Here is a 21112-nt window from a genome sequence, read left to right as displayed (position 1 = left end):
ACAATGTTCAACTTCTGACCTTACGTCAAGTACTGTAGTTTAGTGGACATTTCTTCAGCAATGGGCTGTAAGGACTGCAGTGGTATTTGCCTCCAGTGTCTTTTTGATTATGAAACCCCTGTAATGCTGGTTATTAAAACCAAACGAGTGGGAGCCCTTTTCAGACTGATCCAATTGTTGATCATCACCTATGTTGCTGTGTGAGTATAATTTTAGTTTTATACAGCATTTAAACTTTGGGAAAAATATTGATTGCATCTACTTGTATTCATTTCATTTTTAAGACACTTTGAATAAGAGTGTAATTAGAGCTTGTAAAGCCTGAGGTAAAGGTATTTTTAAAAAAACAACAGTTTTCCATTTCTGGTCCAGGCAAAATAACCTTATTTTTGTAGTCCCATGGATATGAAAATACATAAATGGTGTGCTTTTTAGGGACTGAGTTTGGAGTGACTTTCACTTTACCAAAAAATAAAAATATTTGTTTTCCCTTGTTACAATAAATGTATGTTTTTACACCCACTTGTTGTGCTCTCAGTGAAATTGAATGCAGTCTTGATGGTTTAGGGTAACTCCATATCTGCATTGTGCTTTAAAGATATGTCTGCTGGATTCAGCGTGCTTACCAGGACACAGACTCAGTGATCAGCTCGGTCAGCACAAAGGTGAAAGGAAACATTTTGACCAATTCATTCACTGAGGGAGTTCATGTTTGGGACATACCAGAATGTTATCCCACCCCAGGTCTGTAAATTTGTTTGACAGAAACGCGTTGCAATAGAAGTGCATGAGTTATTTTCTGTCCAACTGACATGCTTTTTGAAGCAATTAATTCCAGATTCAATCAGCCTTATTTGTATTAATTTGGTAGGGAGAAAACTCTTTGTGTTAACAAATATGATTGTGACTCCAGGCCAGACACAGAGCAAGTGTCCTGAGGTACAACAGAACACTTTCATATGCTTTGTCAATTTTCACACAAGACGAGACCATTGCATGTTGAATTATAAATGGTTCATTTTTACAGATTCCAAGTGAATTTGCTGACTGAGTCAGACAGTGATTGCAAAGAGGGACTCGATGAAGTCCGTGACAATGGTACGTTTTTATGTTTTCTAAATAGTGCTGCGGATGTAAGCTGTGTTCCTCCTCGCAGGTGTTCAGACTGGCCAATGTGTGCAGTACTCTGAAAAGATCCAAACTTGTGAGGTGCAGGCATGGTGTCTGCTTGAAAATGACACCATCATTCCAAAGTGAGTGTCTTAAAAAGTGGGAAAGTTTGATGCCATTTGCACAATTGAAAGTGAATATTAATATAATCTGTGATTGTACAGACCTGCTATAAGTGCAGCAGAGGACTTCACAGTGCTCATCAAAAACATACAATATCCAAAGTTTTTAAACTTTACAATACAATAACCAAAGTTTATAATAAACTTTACAATTTTAAACAACATACAATATCCAGGGTTATTAAAGTAAGTTCATGCATTTTAGTCTTAGAATAACAGAAAGCCCATGATATCTATCATTTAAATGTGAGGTCTTTAATGACGCAATGTAGAGAGATTCATCATTTAAATTCAAATGTTAGTGAGCTATGTGAATCTATTGTTTTGTGCTATTTCTAGGCGAAACATTCTGCATCACATCAACTCCACATACTTAAAAAACTGCACGTTTGATCGTAAAACAGACCCAGACTGTCCTATTTTCCGTCTGGGGAACATGGTAACTGAGGCAGGAAAAGACTTCAGTGTCGTTGCTCATAAAGTCTGTATATCTAATACATTTATTACATTTATATACACTACTGTTGAAAATGTTTAAATAAATGAATACTTATTATACAGCAAGGATGCATTAAATTGATCACAAATGACAGTAAAGACATTTATAATGTTATAAAAGATTTGATTTGACAAAAAAATTATCATGGTTTCCATAAAATATTAAGCAGGATTACTAAGAAATAAGATATGTCTCTTAAGCTTCAAATCAGCATATTAGAATGATTTCTGAACAGTTATGTGACACTGAAGACTGGAGTAATGATGCTGAAAATTCATCTTTGCCATCACAGGAATAAATTACATTTAAAATATATTAATACTGAAAATTATTATTTTTAATTGCATTTCAATTGTATTTGTATTGATCAAATTAATGCAGCCATTGTGAGCATGAGATACTTCTTTAAAAAACATAAAAAAATCTTACTGACCCTGAGCTTTTGAAAAGTAGTGTTAGATTAGTCCTTTACTTAAATATGTATTCATGAAATTAAGTTAAATACTGTATTTGACAGTGTGTTTTAATGTTAAAGGGTGGTATTATAGGGATTTTTGGACTTGTGACTTGGACTTCCCAGAACGCTTCTGCATTCCCAAGTATTCTTTTAGAAGACTGAACAACGAAAATCCTGAAAATAACGTTGCCCCTGGCTACAATTTCTGATAAATGCGGTTTAACTGAAAATTTTGATTTTGATTTTAAAGCTAGACAATAACAATTTTGTTCTTTCCTACAGATTTGCAAAATATTATAAAAACAATGAAAACATTGAAACACGGACATTGATAAAGGCCTTTGGAATCCGCTTTGATGTCATTGTGTTTGGGACGGTTTTTCTATTAGTCTCTGAGGTCAAAATAATAATCAGCATCTATTTAGTCTATTTTTACACCTATTTTTTTCTTATAATCTGAAATAGTCTCTGCAGGCTGGTAAATCCAATATTGTGCCCACTATTGTGAATATTGGTGCCACTCTTTCCTTTCTTAGTTTGGTTCACCTATTTGAGTGAAATGTCTTTGGCTCAAGTATTTTCATGTTGATCCTGAACTTCTCCCAGGTGAATGCTGTTTGTGACTGGTTCATGTTTACTGGCATGAAAGACCGTGTCTACTATGCCAAACATAAATTAATTCACCTGAACCAAAAAGGTGATGAGTGTGCTACTGGTGAGTAAAAGTTAAATCAGTTTATTCTATTAGTAATTTATTTTTGTTACACAAAATTATACCATATTTTATACTGTTATAGTGCTCCATGGAGACAACCTCATATGATAGAGTGAACTGGACACTTTCACCGCACTTAAAACTAGTAAAACTTTTTTATTCATTACAGTTTGAATGTATCAATGTTTAATAACACTTAAAATGATTAGTAAACCAGGTTGGTTGTACATGCTTGACCTCTGGTTTCATTTTGATTTTTTAATTCAAAGGCATCTGTGTTAGTAAATGCGTCCTGACAACATTTTTTTGTGGTTAATATGATACATAATTTGGTTGCTTTGCAGGTTAAAATTGCAAAAATTACTCAACATACTGAAATATTGACTGTAGTTTGTATCATTCCCTTTTATACCCAAGGCATTGTCATTGCGATTGAATGTCTAATCATAAAATGAATAAAAATCTTATCTAATGAAGTCTGTCTGAGACGGTACAGCCTGATAGAGTCTAAGGCCACTGTATTTCCCATCAGGGCTGGGGTATTCTGCTCTTATCCTCCATATACAGCAACTGGGTATTACTGGAACAGCATCTCTGGGTGTGCTGTCACCAAAGCGCCATCTAATGAATTGAGCATAGGCCCCATGGCGCAGCTGAACCTCCTCACCCAGCTCTGCTAGGGGATCCACATAGAACAAAGCGGTCTCCAGGACGGAACGACTGACAACCAGAGTTGAAAAGAGCGGGGAGGAGGTTATGCAGCGCCCTTTCCTTGACCGACAGCACAGCTGCTCCTGCAAGTTGTCGGTAGGCCGGCAGCAGTCACACTGACACCAGGCCAGACACCCAGACTGTGGCATCTCCAGTAATGGTGTGCTTGTGCTTTGTCTGCTGCTGTGGGTTCTGGGAAGTTTTTCGTCTTCCTTTAGCACACCACTCTGGCCATTCTGTACAGGCTCACTTCTGCTTTGACCATACTGCAGAACGCTCATCAGAGTCTTCATGCTTGCCAAATCATTCTGAAAGAGAACAGACCAGGGTTATTATAGTTAACTAAAACCATAAAAACAATTTCATGATCTGAAATGACAAACTTTATATGAGTGATTTATTTAAAGATAGCGATATACATATCAAATATATATTTCCTGTAAATAAGGTTGCTGTGACATCTACATTTTAGAGACCAGCGAAATTTCACAATTCTCAAAACCACAGTAGAATACTAGGGTAACTAATAATAGTAAAAAAATAAAAAAAAAACTCAAAAATTATTGAAAATAACTAAACGGTCAGTAATTAAAAAAGCAAAATACAAATACAATAGAAAAAAGATACAAATGAAACAAACAAGTCTAAACTAGAAACTAAAGCAAGTCTAAAGTATTCAGTCTACTGCAAAAATGTAATAATTAAATGTAAAATAAAACAGCATAGTCTTCATTGTTTAATTCTTGACTTCCTTTGTTTCTTATTAAAGCTACAAAAGTCCTTCAGTCAAGAGCAGTGAGTGATTTTGTCTTTGTCTTTTGTTGTTTGATTAATATTAAAGCACACAATCAGCAGCAGGAATATAGCCTGCTGTCACTTTAAGATGATGGATCCAATTTACTGTTGCACGTATTTTCCTTCTCAACTGTTTACGTGCATATAATACATAACCTACGAGGGTTTATGTGAATAATCACCAAGCGTCGCTTTTTGCTTTTAAAAACATGAATAAATCTAATAAACTTTAATAAATATGCCAGAATTGGCATAATACAGGGTACAAAAGGCTACAAAACTAACAAAATGTGAAGAATGTTTTCAAAAGTTAAGCGTTTTTACCAAAATCCTCACATCTCTGGAACACTAGGTGGCGCTTTGTTCAAACTTCTCAGGTACCTCCGGGACATGCCATCGATGATGCCTACCAATTTTTTTGCAATTTATGAAATTTTTCTAAATTGCGGACAGGCGGTTCATCTGATCCTGGCAAAATAGATTAGGATTTTCTGACTAATTCTGTTCAAAAGTTATTAATAAAAATAGCATGGACCTTCAGATCATGGTGCTGATGAAGCCTACCTAGTTTTGTTTCAATTGATCAAAGTTTGGCCGAGATACAGCCTCTGAAGCAGTTTTGGGTCAACATCGTTAAATTCACAACATCAAAACTTTTGAACAAAGATGAATATCAAAATTCTGTTCAGTCATTTCTGTGCGGCTTAGTCCAAAGAACATCTCTGCCCATTTTCAAAAGAATTGGACAACATTTTACAGAGTAGTGAAAAAACTGAATATTGTACTTTTCAAAATGGCCACTACTGTAATGGGTGGAGTCTTAATGTAAGCTATTGAATGTGATCAGCATGAAGAGCATAATCAGATTAACTCAATTTCATTTTTCTAGAACAAAGGGTTCAAAAGTTACAAGAAAACTTGTAAAAGTGAATTTTTGAACTGCTGGTGGTGCTATAGAGTTGGTCCTAGAGACCCCAAAGTTGGTCAGATCACTATTCATGACCATCACTTCAAGTGTGCAAAATTTCATAATTTTCCTATGTTGCCTTCATAGGGCTTCCATAGACTTTCATTGGGGAGGAATACTAATAAAGGCAACATACAAACACAATAGGGACTACAGCATCTTCGGGACTTGGCCCCTAAATATCATGTTGCTTTTCACCAAAAACAATCAGAGTACTTGGGAAATGATCAGTGAGCCACATGGCGTGTTCGCTGACACTTTTGGTTGCTTTATTAGTGTTAAAGTGAGTCAGGATGTACTGCCATTGTATTGAATTCATTGTGTTCTGCAGAAGAAAGGAAGCCTTACAGGCTTGGAACGACATGAAGATGAGTAAATGATGACAGAACTTTCTTTTTGGGTAAACTAATCCTTTAATTCAGTTTTATACCATGCAAAAATGCCTTTGGCCAAAATGGCTTAATGGTTAGAGAGTTGGACTTGTAACCCGAAGGTTGCAGGTTCGAGACTCAGGTCTGGCAGGAATTGTGAATGTACAGCGATCTCTTCCACCGTCAATACCACGACTGAGGTGAGACCCTTGAGCAAGGAACCGAACCCCCAACTGCTCCCTGGGCGCCTCAGCAATATGGCTGCCCACTGCTCCGGGTGTGTGTTCACTACTGTGTGTGTGCACTTGCACGAATGGGATGGGAGCACGAATTCCGAGTATGGGTCGTCACTTTCACTTTTTAATGTTTAATAACAAGTATTAATTTGGCAAATATGTGACAATTTAATATGAGAAACTTACTTTGGGCTGGTGTAAGGAAAGGGGTTTTGTCTCCTGTAGTCTTTTCTTTCTGGATTTTTTCACCACCCTTAACTTGTCCTCATCCACAAATGACACACAAAGGAAGCACTGCAACAAACACATTATTACATGCTAGATTCATGTATACAGAATCTTGGTTTAAGCTGTATTTAGCCTGTGTAACGCATTAACGGTGTTAATAAACTCCCACACAACAAATTGAAGTGCTATCCACTGTCATGTTTATAAGGTGTGTTCACCTCTTCTCTGTCCTGTATGGCCTCAAACTTCCTCTCAGTGTAGCTCTGTTTTGCCTCTTTGAAGTAACAGCCAGTTCCAATAAGCCAGTCCAGGAATACTGTTGTCTTAAGACAAACTCAATGGTAAACATTTAATTACTTCATACACTTTTCCGACTTGCTGAGGGCTTAAGGGTTACTTACAAGAGCGTAATACGAGAGCGTAGATCCAATGTAGATGATTAGCTGAATGATGCTGAACTTTCCAGCCTGTGAAGAATATAGAGAACTTTTTGTGTCTTATATGCTAAAGCTAACATGCAATGTAATGACAATATAGAATAATATGGTCTCACCTTTCCAAACACCATCACATCAAACCTAATCCCATACATTTTAAAGAGCGTTCTCTGCTCCACACCATTCACTGTAGAGTATCTTGCAAACCTACAAAAAAAATAAAAATCAGTATCACAGTTCACATATTTTCAATATGATTTAAGTGGTTCACACCTGAAATTGAGTCCAGGGTACAAGGTTCGGTTGCTTTCTTTTTCGTCTAAGCGACGAAATGAGTATTTGGGCAGACAGCTGTGAAAGATGTGGTTCAGGTCACAGTCCCAGTTAATCTGGATCCCAATCACACCACCCTGTGGAGCATATACGAAAATCCTTTAAACTGATAAAAAATGACAGTAAAGACATTCATAATATTACAAAAGATTTGTATTTCAAATAAATTAAAGAGTGCCTAGAAGCGTTGGCCCTCTGGGAGAGCACAGCCTTTTATGACAGCAGCCTTGTGCGATGGTCGCCAGGCATTCCGTGCCTGGGAAGACATGGAGAAAAGTTACCTGATGACCTGCCTGGATCTGCCTGGTGCTCGGAGCAGTTCACCTGTCTCTTAAGTGTTTCTACACTTAGCTCAGTCACAAGCATGTTCTCGTTCACAGGGACAACATGGTGGCCGTGGCATTCATACATTGCCAAGGCGGTTCCCTTCTCACCCTGTTCTCATGCTCACAACGAGCCTGTAGACGTGGGCAGACCAGCACCTCCTGTCTGTCTCCATGGCCATCTCAATCGCGGGGCAGACATACGTCGAGGCACTAGACGTCTCTACGCTCATAGGTGAAGAGCCTTCGAAAATTGTTGTACCTCGAAAGGCCAAGACCCTGTCAACTGCGTATTTTCAGTAGTCTCGTCTTTTCGACAAGAGTGTTTGGATTAGCGTTCATTCTGACATTGATAGGTTGTCAGTGTGGAGGAATGATTTAGTAATTGGATTTCTATGCTGAACCCCCCTCGCCCGTCCATTACCCCCACTCAGGACTTCGCTTTGGTAAAAAAAAAAGGAAAAAAAAGTGCTCTCCCTTAAGCCAGTGCTATTGCTTGTGCTTGCTCCTGTTAAGCAAGTGAATGATATTTACTAGCTGTAGTTATATATTATATGCCGTCTCCACTTATGCCGAACGCACTTCGCAGTAACACAGCGTGAAGTTACACGTTCCCCAAACTTTGAGAGACCCTATCGAAAGGGAACGTCTCCCGTTACTGACATAAACTCGGATCCCTAAGAAGGGAACGAGACGTTGCTTTCATGCCATGTTACGTAAGGCTGGAATACACTCCATGACTTTTAAAATCTGAACAGATTTTTAAAACACTAGGCATCATACACTTACCGACTTTGTAAATAGTGACAAAGGAAAACTGGCCATCATACATTACATGACTGGGAATCACACACTACTAGACTTTCAAGTTGTTTTGATCACAACAAATTCACACAGAAACATGTGCCTTGTTGCTAGGAGACGTGTGACAAATGAAAACAACATGTTCTCAAATCGACTGAAAATATCAAACATGTTTGATATCCTCTGACTGGATGGAATCAAAGTCTGAAGCGAAAAAAATCCGTGACCATTATCAAAAAAGTCTGTGACCATTATCAAAGTCCCTTTAAGGCAAGTCATGTCACTCAGCAGCCATCTTTGAAATGCCTCTCGGGCATGCATCTCTTTGAATGGAGAAACATCAAATTCTCCAAAACTGTTCACCAAATTTAAGATTAAATTTAATATTTGAAATCACCAATGAAATGTGACAACAACTGTTTCTAAATAAATGTTATTCATAAATGTTGTTTCTTTTGCTCAAATAGCGTTAAAAAAGCGTATTTTTCAGGCCAGCCAGTGCGCATGCGCAGTCCTGAGCGCACATCTCCAGAATGCTGACTGTTTCTATAGCAACCGGGACTTCTAATGGCAGCTGCAGTGATGCGCTGATTTTACCGATTAGTGATTGGCTCTTTTACTCAGAAGGCGGGGCTTCGTTCGATAGAGCGGCCATATTGAGCATTGCATAAAAATGCAATGCTCAATATGGCCGCTCTATCGAATCGAACTCCATTCAAAACTTTACGAGTGACACGTCTTGGGGTATTCTATAGTCTTTGCCACCATACACTACGTGATTTTCTATGGAATCTGTCAACTCAAATCTGCAGACTGACACTGTATTCCAGGCTTTACGCTCAGGTCTTTCATAAGCTCTCTTATTCAGTCAAAAGATTCTGATGAAATACCGCTCAGTGCCGCTTATATAGGGCTCTTTCCAGTGCCATTTTCACACGCTTGAGTACCATTGGCCATTGCTATGCAATGACATTAAGCGAATAAGGCTTCAGCATTTGAGGAGAAAGGTGTTTCCCCAAAGCGGCAGCTTATGCTGTACGCAATATTAAAATAGAAAACAGTTTTTTTACATTTTAATAATATTTTATTACTTGTTTTACTGAATGTTTGATCAAATTATGTCTTTGTGACCATAAAAGTCTTTCAAAAACATTAAAAAAAAATTCAAAAGGTAGTATTTGTTCTAGTGTGCTTGGAAAGAAATGTTATACCTCCACTGCCATCTCTGAAAAGTTCTCCTTGGCCTCACTCACAATATCTCCCAAACGGAAAATGGGGCAGTATGGATTTTTGTAGCGGTTATAAATGCAACCTTTAAGGTCAGTGTCTTTCATTTCAGGCAGGATGTTTCTTCTAAGAGAAAAACATAAATGGATGACTATATTATCAGTTTTTGAACACTAAATATTATCCGGAGCTTCCTTCTGGCTAACATTTAAAGTAAATTTCAATGTTACTGCTAACAATTAACACATACATTAAGTACAGTATGTTAGTGCACTAACATTTGTACTGTATAAGAGCATATGCAACTTTAAAACTTGCATACTACCTTATGTAATTAAATGCTGGAAATCTGATGTTATTCTTGATCATCACAGTGAAATTTTCTGCAGATGCCAAAAGAGCAGGTCTAGGGAAAAAGAAATGAAACACTGACATAAGAACACTTCCGTACACAGAATCTCAAGTTTATATAAAACTGCAACTTCCTCAGACAGATTCCTCAAATGTCTCTTTGGTGGCACTGGTAGCTCTGAACTGCAGTGTCAACTGTTTTTTTATTAATTCTGCAGCATAGTTGCCCACGAGTTGTTTTCTATTGCCAAATAGCTTTGCTGTCACAGCAAGTTTGAATCTTAATCAACAAACAGTATGTAGGACAAAGAGTCAATCAAGAGTCAATTATAGAATATTTCAACATCATTTAGATAGGGATGCATGATATTATCAGACCGATATCGGAATCGGCCGATAATGGCTTTAAATGTAAATATCGGAATCAGCCCGATATGAAAAATTATGCCGATATGTCTTGCCGATAAGAGGAATACATTAACTCACATGTGGTCAGGGTGTGTAGCGATTAGATCAAGTCAGCAGTGTGGCTCATTTTTGAAGCAAAGTTTTGCTTGAATAGTGATTGGATTCACTGTTTTGGATCTCTGCATTTAAACTGAGAATGCACGTACAGAATGATGCATTCGGTGTATGTCATGATAGAGTAAACAGTAATAGCATGTGCAGTGGCAGCAGCGCATCTTCCCCCAGGTCCTAATGCCCACTCAGTAAGGAGTTTTAATTCCGTAGGGGGCGCTGTTGGCCTACTTCTAATGAAATGAAAGTAAAATACACAAATAACATTTAGACTGTTTCTGAATAGAGCAGTAACTGATGTCATAAAATCATGAGTATATTTTGATTTAAAGGTCAGAAGCTATAGCTTACACGAATAAAAAAAAAATCACAAACATGACACTTGTAAATGAATAATTCTATATATACTGATTTATTCATTAATGTGTAATATGTTATATATTTTTTAACAAATTATGATCTTTAAAAGATTTTCAGAATTTTTACAACTCTTTTGCTTTAGACCAGTGTTTCTCAACCCTGGTCCAGGGCGCCCCCCAGCACTGCACATTTTGTGTGTCTCCCTAATCAAACACACCTGATTCAACTCATTAACTCATTAAAAGAAACTCCAGGACCTGAAATGGGTGTCAGATAAGGGAGACATACAAAATGTGCAGCGTTGGGGGCGCTCAGGACCAGGGTTGAGAAACACTGCTTTAGACCATCTACAAATGTTATATCTTAAAATAAAATGTTAAGGTTAATAATAATAATAATAATAATAATAATAATAACACATTTATTTTATATAGCGCCTTTAAAAGTTGCTTTCTCAAGGCGCTTTACAGGAAAGCTTACATAAAGGAAAACAACAATATAAGACAATATACTATAAATTCAACAAGAAATAAATCACAAAACTTCTGAATTCAATTCTGAAAAAATGTAGCAATTGATATATAGTTTATTTATAGTTATTTTCAAAGCTTCAATATACTGTTATTATAAAATAACTTCATTATTGTTTATTTAATTCTAACAAATAAGTTCTTGTTAAAAACTAACCAAAATTAAAAATAATTAGCTAATAATTTCCACACAGGAGAGACTTGGTGTTGTTTCCAAACAAAAGGGAATATATCGGTATCGGCATCGGCCAAAATGAGTTGAAAAATATCGGCATATCGGGAAAAAAATCCAATATCGTGCATCCCTACATTTAGAGAAAATACTGTCATGAAACAGTTCCTTCTTAAAGGTATAGTTCACCCACAAATCAATATTATGTTATCATTTACTCACCTTTGTGTCATTCCAAAACCAGTATGACTTCCTTATTTCTAATGAAAAATGTCTCATGTGGGACTTCCCTGACTTTCATTATATGGACAAAAACATTTTCTATAATCATAATATCTGCATTTGTGTTACATACAAGTTTGGAACGGCACAAAGACAAGTAAATAATGACAAAATGTTTATTTTTGGATTAGCTATCCCTTTAATATAAATCACATTACAGCACCTGGGATTCTTCTTGTTCTCAATGGGGCACCAAGCTGTAACTTCACATGTTTTCCTTAGTACGTCCAACTTCACACAGGCACCTGTTTGAACACCTTAAGAGGCAAACACAGGAATGAACCTCAGATCATGGAAAGACATAACAGTTTAGGTTTTATTTAGTATTATTCAAATTTGTAAAAAAAAAAAAAAAAAAAATTCATAAATTATGTATGGATAATCAAATAATACTAACTTGCTTCAGGCCATTAAGTGTTTATATTGAAATGTTACTAAAAATATAAAAAATATCCTTATGTTTAAATCATTAAAGATTTCACATCAAAAAGGACGTTTTTACTTTTTTACTAATAGATTGCATACGGCAGTTTTTTCTGCAAAGTTTTGGTCATGTTGATAATTTATGAGCTTTAAATATTTGTGTATCAGATATGATACTGTAGGCTTTATATGGTTAATAGTGTTTTAGTGTGTTATAGTGTGAGCTCATACATAGCTATGAGCTCACAACTGTTTTTTCAAGGAGCTGTATTTTAATATTAATATGTGAGAAATTGTGCATGTCTCAGTCTCAGGGTGTAGGTCGGACACAGGAGCAGGGGGAACTGCAGCAGCTGCGCTCTCAGCTGCAGAGGGCTCAGGACAGCCTACATACACAAGAACTGGAACTGGAGAGACTTCGGCTGCTTCAGGATGAGCTGGGAGACTCCATCAGGGAACAGCAGGTCAGCTGCCCCGCTGCAGGTCACATACGGGGACAGGTAGATCCAGATCCACAAGAATAGTAGAGGTAATAAAATGTTAAGGTTAATAATAATAATAATAATAATAATAATAATAACACATTTATTTTATATAGCGCCTTTAAAAGTTGCTTTCTCAAGGCGCTTTACAGGAAAGCTTACATAAAGGAAAACAACAATATAAGACAATATACTATAAATTCAACAAGAAATAAATCACAAAACTTCTGAATTCAATTCTGAAAAAATGTAGCAATTGATATATAGTTTATTTATAGTTATTTTCAAAGCTTCAATATACTGTTATTATAAAATAACTTCATTATTGTTTATTTAATTCTAACAAATAAGTTCTTGTTAAAAACTAACCAAAATTAAAAATAATTAGCTAATAATTTCCACACAGGAGAGACTTGGTGTTGTTTCCAAACAAAAGGGAATATATCGGTATCGGCATCGGCCAAAATGAGTTGAAAAATATCGGCATATCGGGAAAAAAATCCAATATCGTGCATCCCTACATTTAGAGAAAATACTGTCATGAAACAGTTCCTTCTTAAAGGTATAGTTCACCCACAAATCAATATTATGTTATCATTTACTCACCTTTGTGTCATTCCAAAACCAGTATGACTTCCTTATTTCTAATGAAAAATGTCTCATGTGGGACTTCCCTGACTTTCATTATATGGACAAAAACATTTTCTATAATCATAATATCTGCATTTGTGTTACATACAAGTTTGGAACGGCACAAAGACAAGTAAATAATGACAAAATGTTTATTTTTGGATTAGCTATCCCTTTAATATAAATCACATTACAGCACCTGGGATTCTTCTTGTTCTCAATGGGGCACCAAGCTGTAACTTCACATGTTTTCCTTAGTACGTCCAACTTCACACAGGCACCTGTTTGAACACCTTAAGAGGCAAACACAGGAATGAACCTCAGATCATGGAAAGACATAACAGTTTAGGTTTTATTTAGTATTATTCAAATTTGTAAAAAAAAAAAAAAAAGAATTAGCATTTAATTTCACATCAAAATATGATTGTTCTGATATCGAAATGCTTCCTCTCAAGCTGCATAACTTAAAATGGCTTCTTCATGTAACATTACCATGGCTATGTTGGTCAGAAAATCCTTTTTCACAGTCTTTATCTGTTCGACACTGTTTCCCGTGTGTTAGAACCTGAAGTGTGAACATAAAAAACGTCTGTTGAATAGATTATATTTGGCTTAAAACGACAGTGGTGAATGAATCACAAAGTTTGACTTGAGCTACATTTTGTATTGTATTACCAAATAAACTAAAATCAGACTGCACTTACCTCAGGGCAATTACCTTGTTTTTGGTTTTTTGTGACAATGACATTTGTTGACACAAAAAAGGAGTTTCTTCCCTACCGAAGTAAAACAAGAACAACATTATTACCTTGATTTGTTTGACTTATTACCGTAACTTACTACCTCGTTTTAAAAATTGAGCATAAATCTGCTTTATTTAGAAATGACCAAAATTTTTTTTGTGGCAAAAAAAAAAAAAAAAAAAGGTGTACTGTTACCTGATATGGTCCACTGTAGTCCACCACATCCCACACAACTTCTCCAATGTCGAGTTTCGTTATCTTTGCCACTCCCTTAACCTTTGTTGTAACAGAACTCACTACAAGATCATACACTTGATATTCTTTATTCCAAAGCATCATGATACTGGAAAGTAAAGACATAACATTGACTCGGGACTTCGAATCAAGAATCTGTGTTGGTCAGTACATGTAAACACATAATAACAAGTGTAAGTGACTCACTGCCAGAGCTCTTGTTAATGATGCGGGGGCGACATGCAAGAAACAGCGGACACAAACACTTACCAAATGAACATCAAGATCACTCCGTTTAACGTCCATTTCAGGGACCCAAGTCTGACGCTCTTGATTTTGACGAGCTTTTGCGTGTCATATTCACAGAGATTCAGCAAAGTGCAAGGCATGGCAGTGATTTAGTAAACACTGGCGAGAGAAAGATGACTGCGGAGTGCAGCAGTGCTGAGCTCGCGCAGGAGCCAGTAGGTCACATGGTCTTTTGGAAGACAGTTATCTGCCACACTCTTTCTTGGGACGGAGAAAGACTTTTCACTGAGACAAATGTACTCAAAATTATTACATATTTATAACCACTTTAATCTTGAAATCATGCCTTGTCAGTCTTTAACATTATTTTAAATACATTTAAATTTCATTCTTTCTCAGGTTGAATTTTTCATTTGAACTTAAATAAATGAAAGATGAAAAAAATAATTATAATGTATTTATTTAAATGTATGTATGTATATATAATACATATTTGATATATTTCCATTATTTCAGCTTTACCATTCACAGTGGCCCCGGAAACAAAACAAAACATTTCAAGTTCATTTTTGACAAGGTCAAGTAGGACCTCATAAATACAATGATTATTCCTGCCTAAAATAATCTTAAAACAAAATAATAAAATAATAATTTTACAACACTACCGTTCAAAAGTTATGACCAGTAATATATATATTTTTTAATGTTTTTGAAAAACGTCTATTAAGCAGGCTCATTTATTTGAACAGCAATGCTGTAAAACAATAATAGGCTACTGTGATTTTTAAAATAACTATTTTTTTTTTTTAAATATTTTCAAATGCAATTTATTCCTGGGAAAGCTGAGTTTTCAGCAGCCATTACTCCAGGCTTCAGTGTCACATGATCCTTCAGAAATCATTCTAATATGCTGCTTTGGTGCTCAAAAAAACATTTCTTATTATCAGTGTTAAAAACAGCTGTGCTTCGAAATATTTTTGTGGAAACAATGTTACATTTTTCAGTGTTCTTTGATTAATATAAAGTTTTATTTGAAATATAATTCTTTCATAACATTATAAATACCTTTACTGTCACTTTTGATCATCTTTGCTGAATGAAAGTATTAATTTCTTTTAAAAAATCATATACTCATATGTATATGATGGTAGCCTATGAATGTGAATTTGCTATGAATTTACATAACAAAGGTCAAATCCAAGTTAGCTTATTTAACAGCATGCACAGAAGAGTCTATAAGGTTAGAATTTGAGTTTCTTTCATGTTGTTACATTATAGATTTATCAAAATGCTTTTTTCATCTGTCAAGCCATTATCCCATATGTGGATGACAATGGAAGAACTTGAGAGTGGAAAACTTAATTCCCCACATCTTATTGGACATTTGCATAGTAAAATTGTACAGATTACATTTGATCAAACATGTTTCTAACTATGCCTAAACAAACAAACAAACAAGATTTTAATATAGGCAAATTCTGAAAACTGATTACATGAACATTCAATACTGATTGATACATATACATATGAAAACAAATGTAGTCTCATTGTATAAGTGACACGCATAAGCTTTAATATAATACATTTGCAAACTCTCTTGTTTTACCTTGGTTGGTGTAATCTGAACAGTAGTAAACATGGTGCATTTCTCTTACCATGTGCAAGATCACCATCTCCCTGGTGGGAGTTTATCTGTCCACTCTGTGTATTGTGGCTTTGTTTATCATTGTAAGGTTAATTGGGCAATTTATCACCTACCACATCTTAGCCAGTGCCTTTAGTTTTTACAGTGGTATGACTTCTCTCCTTCTGACAGCTTCAAACATATGGAGGACGAAACCTGCAAAAACAATAAATAAATAAATACACAAATAAATATGCAAATAAATAAATAAATGTCTGTATAAATAGACAAATTCTTGTTTAAATACATATAGAAATAATTAAACATGTGATTAAAGTAGGCAAATAAATAAAATAAATTAGTGGACAAATGGAAAATGTTTAAGGAAATGCTAAACTCATCCTATTTATTTTCCTTTGATCACTCATTTATTTCTGAATGTAGTTCCACATTTCTTTTTCCTCTGCACAACATGCTAATGAGAGGGTGTCAACCATGGACTTGGTCGGGGTCATGTCATAGCTGGGGGCGCGTGGCTTTCCCGCTGACAGGAGATGCATGGTGTTAATCCAGTATGGCCTATGTAAAGTCACTTTTTCCATTTAACAGAGCAAGATACATAAAAAACTGAGCTGTATTGTCCGTACAGTATCTCTGACTTTACAAACGACCCAAAGAAAACCAGTGTCGTTTCCTGACGTCGTTTTTTGTAACCCAATTGAGTCTCCAGCTAGAGACAACTGTAATATCAGTATCCCAAGGTCATCGTGAGATGACTGGTATGAAGAGGTTTAATCGAGGAACAGACAGTTTTTTCCCATTAGTTATCAGAACAGAAAATACAGGCGACAAAAGTATGTTTGCCATTGCGTAATATTTTACATTGGCCACTTAAAATATTTTATGATTTAGCTCTCTCATGATTATAACTACAAAACTAACCCTATGAAAAAGTGTAAGATAATAATCAGTCACCTTGACTGATGAAGTTAATACGCATGCGCAGGCAAACGCTCAAGCTCGTCACACACGATCCGCCCACTCTTGCATAATTGACACCCTCTCATTAGCATGTTGCGCAGAGGAAACAAAAGTGGAACTACATTCAGAAATAAATGAGTGATCAAAGGAAAATAGTTAGGATGAGTTTAGCATTTCCTTAAACATTTTCCATTTGCCCACCAATTTATATTATTTATTTGCCTACTTTCATCACATATATAATTATTTATTTATGTATTTAAACAAGAATATGTGTATTTATTATGCACACATTTATTTATTTATTTGTGTATTTATTTATTGTTTTTGCAGGTTTCGTCCTCCATACAAACAGGCATCTGAAAGAGAAGCTCTGGAGTCTCTTCTGTTGTAGCAAGGCACAGGAACAAGCTAGCAAAAGCCAGACAGTTGTGACAGGGGATGTTTGATATGATAAAGACAGCTTACTTCAGGGGATTTGAATTATTAAAATCGAACACTTAATATTTTTGGTCATTTAAATAGTAAGTAAGAAAGTGAAAATAAAATGAAGATTTAGTCACTTTGGATAAAATCATCTGCTAAATGAATACATGTTTAGACTGTTACTAATTGATTGACTTTATACTACAGTTTTCTGATAGTCAGGAGAATAACCAACACAATCTCATGGCAATTCATAACTATTTTACCATTTTGGTAATTTGGTGGCTAATTCGTATGAATCTCACTCATATGTTTTCGTATGATATGATTATGTGGTTATGTTTAGGGATGGACCTTCATGCTTAATTATTTTTTTGTAATGTTTTTGTTCAGTTCACATTGTTCGATTTTATTCAAAATCGCCAACATTTGCTTTCTCTTGAGATCAGGAATAACTAGAAACAAGTTAGTATTTGTTTAATATAATATTTAAATAAGTTGTTCTTGTCATATTGTGTAGGGTAATATGTCTTTTATGGGTTAATGAAATTGTTATTTTTGTCCTGGTGATCTTAAATGTAGACAGACATGTAGTCATATATTTTACTGAACTGTCAAAAATATCAATACAATTTTTATGGATTAATCATATGAATTCTGTTCATGAACAACTGAGAATCTCAAAAAACTATACAGAGATGTTTCACTCATATTACTCATATTTCATACATATACTGCAATTGCATATGAGCCTTGGCTTTACCAGCCTAAAATCTACGCTTTTTTTTATTTGAACTATTGAGCTATTTGAGCATAAGGAATAACATTTATGGGACAGTTCACGTTAGATTTTTTGCTGATTTCAAATGTGTTATTTAAATGCGAGTCTGGCAAGCAGTTTTTGAGACTTTGGTACTTCACCATTCAAGGAAACACACAACATAATATATGAATGCACTGCAAATTGTACAAATGCATACGCTTAGGCATAATTTTATTATAACATTTTTATTTCGAATACAGTGATTTCACTACTGTAATATTTTCTAATCCAAGTTGAATGTAGTCTGCTATATTACTACACAGTAACTTGATGAAAGATGAAAGTTTAAACATAAAACTAGACTATTAGACCATGCAAACAGACTTAGTTAAACATTTTCTGTATCGTTAGCTTGAGAAACTCTGGTAAACCCTTGTTCTCAAAGGTTTGTGGCAATGTATCAACATTCATGATAACCTTGTGCGCTTCATCAAAGACTTCCACACCGATTTCCTTCTTAACTCTGTCTCTCCAGGCACTCAGAACAGGTCTGCCTTGAAACACATCTAGACCTGTACCGACCGCCTTTAAAACACACAAACAGAATTGGTAAATATGTCATGTTTCAGTCAAGCACTTGGTCTAGGAAAACAAATGTGCAGTTTGTAACTGCATCATCTCCACAATGGCTACAAGATCAGCAACAGATATTTGATCTCCAATTATAAATGGCCTGCTCTGCAGAAACTTGTCCTCAAAAGTCTTCAGAGACATATTGAGGTCCTCCACAGCAGCATCCATCTTCTCCTTGGGCACTGGGGCCCCTGTGACTGCAGGCAAGACCCCCTAGAATTGGGAAATGTTAGTTCCACCTCAGAAAATGCACGCATTAAAGAGAGTACGAAACAGCTTAAAGAAAGCTTGCATAATCACAGTATACTCAGTGCACACAAACACAAGTGATCTGTTTAATGTTTAAACAGCGACTCTTACCCTGAACCAGAAGACCTTTGACCCATGAGTTCTTATGTTCGTGTGCTGCCAGGAGAGAAACTCGTCGACTCGTGCACACTTCTGCAGCTCAGCTGGATACCAGTGGTCAGGAGTGTGATGTTTTGCTGCCAAGTACTGCAGTATTGCTATACTAAAGTATACAGTCTTACTAGTCTTACAAAATCTAAATTTGCGTCAAATGTAAATCAGGGTAACAACATACCTCTCTGTCAGAATAAAATCTCCATCTTTGAGAACAGGAACTTTCCTTATGATGCTGACCTTGCCAAATTCATCTCCATATTGTTCACCTTTGAGCACAGAGGAAAAAAAGATATAGGTCTGATGCCTAATGCAGAAAATACAAAACTTTTTTCACTGAAACCAAAGCACAATATAATAAAATATTAAAATTGTGCTTAAAGTAAAAAAAAAAAAAAAACAGGTTTAGACCCGATACGGTTAAAGTTGCAGGTTACCAAGATTACAGTGCACAATTCCATAAAACAGCTAATAAAAAAAACACATGCAGATAAATCCACGGCTTTGAATTCAAAGGGAATTGTATTTATCTTGGCAAATAGGAAGACGGAGCGGCATGGCTGGGAATGCAAATCGAGATACAATTCCAGTGGCATTTTGGAGGGGAAGTGTCCAAGATGAGCTATTCGCCAAACCTGAAACCTCTTACCCTCCCTGACACCCTCATATGCTCTGTATTTATGCTCCGCCCTCCAGGGGTCAGTAGTAGGCCTACAATGTTTTTGCGAAACCTAAAACTAGGTTACTATGTTGTGGCTGTCGGCTTCGTTGATCTAATTCTGTGCTATTGTTGTTATGATCAAAGACAAATGGCAAGAGCTGAGAAAAACTTGTCTTGTCTGAGATATCGAAGGGACGAGAACTCTTAACACATTGTAAAGAAATTGAGAAGCTTCAAATATTGCTAATATATTCCTAATTCCTAATCACTAAAATATTAGTCATCAATTAATTTGCATTTACCATGTTTTAAGAGCATTATTATAGATACCTGAAAATTAGAATTAGACAGAGTTTATAGGCAAAACCTGCTGTTTAGATTTATTTCCTGTTTTCAGTAATAGCCTTTCAATCATCTTTTTACACTGCAATGCATGCATTTTCTCCTATTATACTGTAGCCTAATTTCAGCAATGCAGATTCAAATGCATATGCAACACTTTTATGCTTATAGGCTTCTTATTTTAGAGGTATTTTTCCAGCATCAAAAACTGCTTTACAAAAAAAAGGAGAATTTGAAATGTTGGAATATCATAAAATTAAGATCAGACTTTTTATTTTACTTTATATATATTTATAAAACACTCCAGGTTTAAAATACCATGTGCACTGATAATGACAAGTCAGAAAGTTTAATCATTTTTAATTGAAGAATTCTGCTACATGATGGCCCAAGAACACTTTTTACAAAAGGAAAATTTGATTCATAAGTCAGTACAGCAGCACCTTCTGTTCTGGAGCAAAGCAGTGAGTGAGTAGTATATCCAATGAATTAAAGGTATAGTTCATCCAGAAATTGAAATTAATTTACTCACCCTCATGTCGTTACAAACTTGTGTGACTTTCTTCTTGGAGAGAAAGTTATAATGATCTTTTATTTTATTTATATGGAAAGTCGTTAAGTTATAGCATCAAAGGAGCACAATTTCAAGTAAGGGGAACCAGGGGATTGTTGTTATCAGATAAACATTCAGTCACATAAATTACTCTGGACTGATAATCAAATCCATGCTTTCTAAACTTCCTAAAACCATTATGGAGATACATCAGAAGTTACTTTGTGTTGCACATCCTCTCCTTATTCGCCCTGCATTACTTCTAAGCATTCAAGCTCAAAGGTCATTCAAGTGTGCTTTGGAGTTGACCTTCTCAGTGAGGTCAGGGTGTGAGTGCATAGTTTGGATTTTAAAAGG

The 21112-nt window shown here is 35.6% G+C and overlaps 2 protein-coding genes and 1 pseudogene across 4 annotated transcripts; 1 reads left to right on the top strand and 2 right to left on the bottom strand.

Moving 5' to 3' along the window:
* Window positions 1–999: 999 nt before the first annotated feature.
* LOC107600009 (P2X purinoceptor 4-like) lies at window positions 1000–2987 on the top strand (annotated as a pseudogene).
* Window positions 2988–3112: 125 nt separating this feature from the next.
* LOC107600008 (P2X purinoceptor 4-like) lies at window positions 3113–14564 on the bottom strand. Of its 2 annotated transcripts, XM_016291776.1 has the most exons (13): window positions 14392–14564; window positions 14083–14230; window positions 13849–13920; window positions 13637–13709; window positions 13344–13437; window positions 9721–9801; window positions 9380–9521; window positions 6982–7118; window positions 6825–6915; window positions 6673–6738; window positions 6490–6594; window positions 6230–6337; window positions 3113–3982 (listed from the first exon to the last, which is right to left on the bottom strand). In XM_016291776.1, the coding sequence occupies exons 1-13, from the start codon at window positions 14508–14510 to the stop codon at window positions 3428–3430; spliced, it is 1791 nt and encodes a 596-aa protein (XP_016147262.1). In that variant the 5' UTR covers window positions 14511–14564; the 3' UTR covers window positions 3113–3427. The 2 variants fall into 2 exon arrangements, with proteins under 2 accessions (XP_016147262.1, XP_016147263.1); XM_016291777.1 differs by lacking the exon at window positions 14392–14564 and having other exon boundaries at window positions 13863–13920; window positions 14083–14176.
* Window positions 14565–18410: 3846 nt separating this feature from the next.
* On the bottom strand, window positions 18411–19858 carry LOC107600045 (glutathione S-transferase theta-1-like). Of its 2 annotated transcripts, none has more exons than XM_016291808.1 (5): window positions 19684–19858; window positions 19381–19468; window positions 19158–19308; window positions 18825–19010; window positions 18411–18749 (listed from the first exon to the last, which is right to left on the bottom strand). In XM_016291808.1, the coding sequence occupies exons 1-5, from the start codon at window positions 19793–19795 to the stop codon at window positions 18549–18551; spliced, it is 738 nt and encodes a 245-aa protein (XP_016147294.1). In that variant the 5' UTR covers window positions 19796–19858; the 3' UTR covers window positions 18411–18548. The 2 variants fall into 2 exon arrangements, with proteins under 2 accessions (XP_016147294.1, XP_016147293.1); XM_016291807.1 differs by having other exon boundaries at window positions 18654–18749; window positions 18835–19010; window positions 19684–19851.
* Window positions 19859–21112: the final 1254 nt, after the last annotated feature.

Source organism: Sinocyclocheilus grahami, unplaced genomic scaffold (assembly GCF_001515645.1).
Source record: "Sinocyclocheilus grahami isolate Dianchi unplaced genomic scaffold, SAMN03320097.WGS_v1.1 scaffold276.1, whole genome shotgun sequence".
Lineage (NCBI taxonomy): Eukaryota > Metazoa > Chordata > Actinopteri > Cypriniformes > Cyprinidae > Sinocyclocheilus > Sinocyclocheilus grahami.
This window is presented reverse-complemented; position numbering and strand designations above follow the sequence as displayed.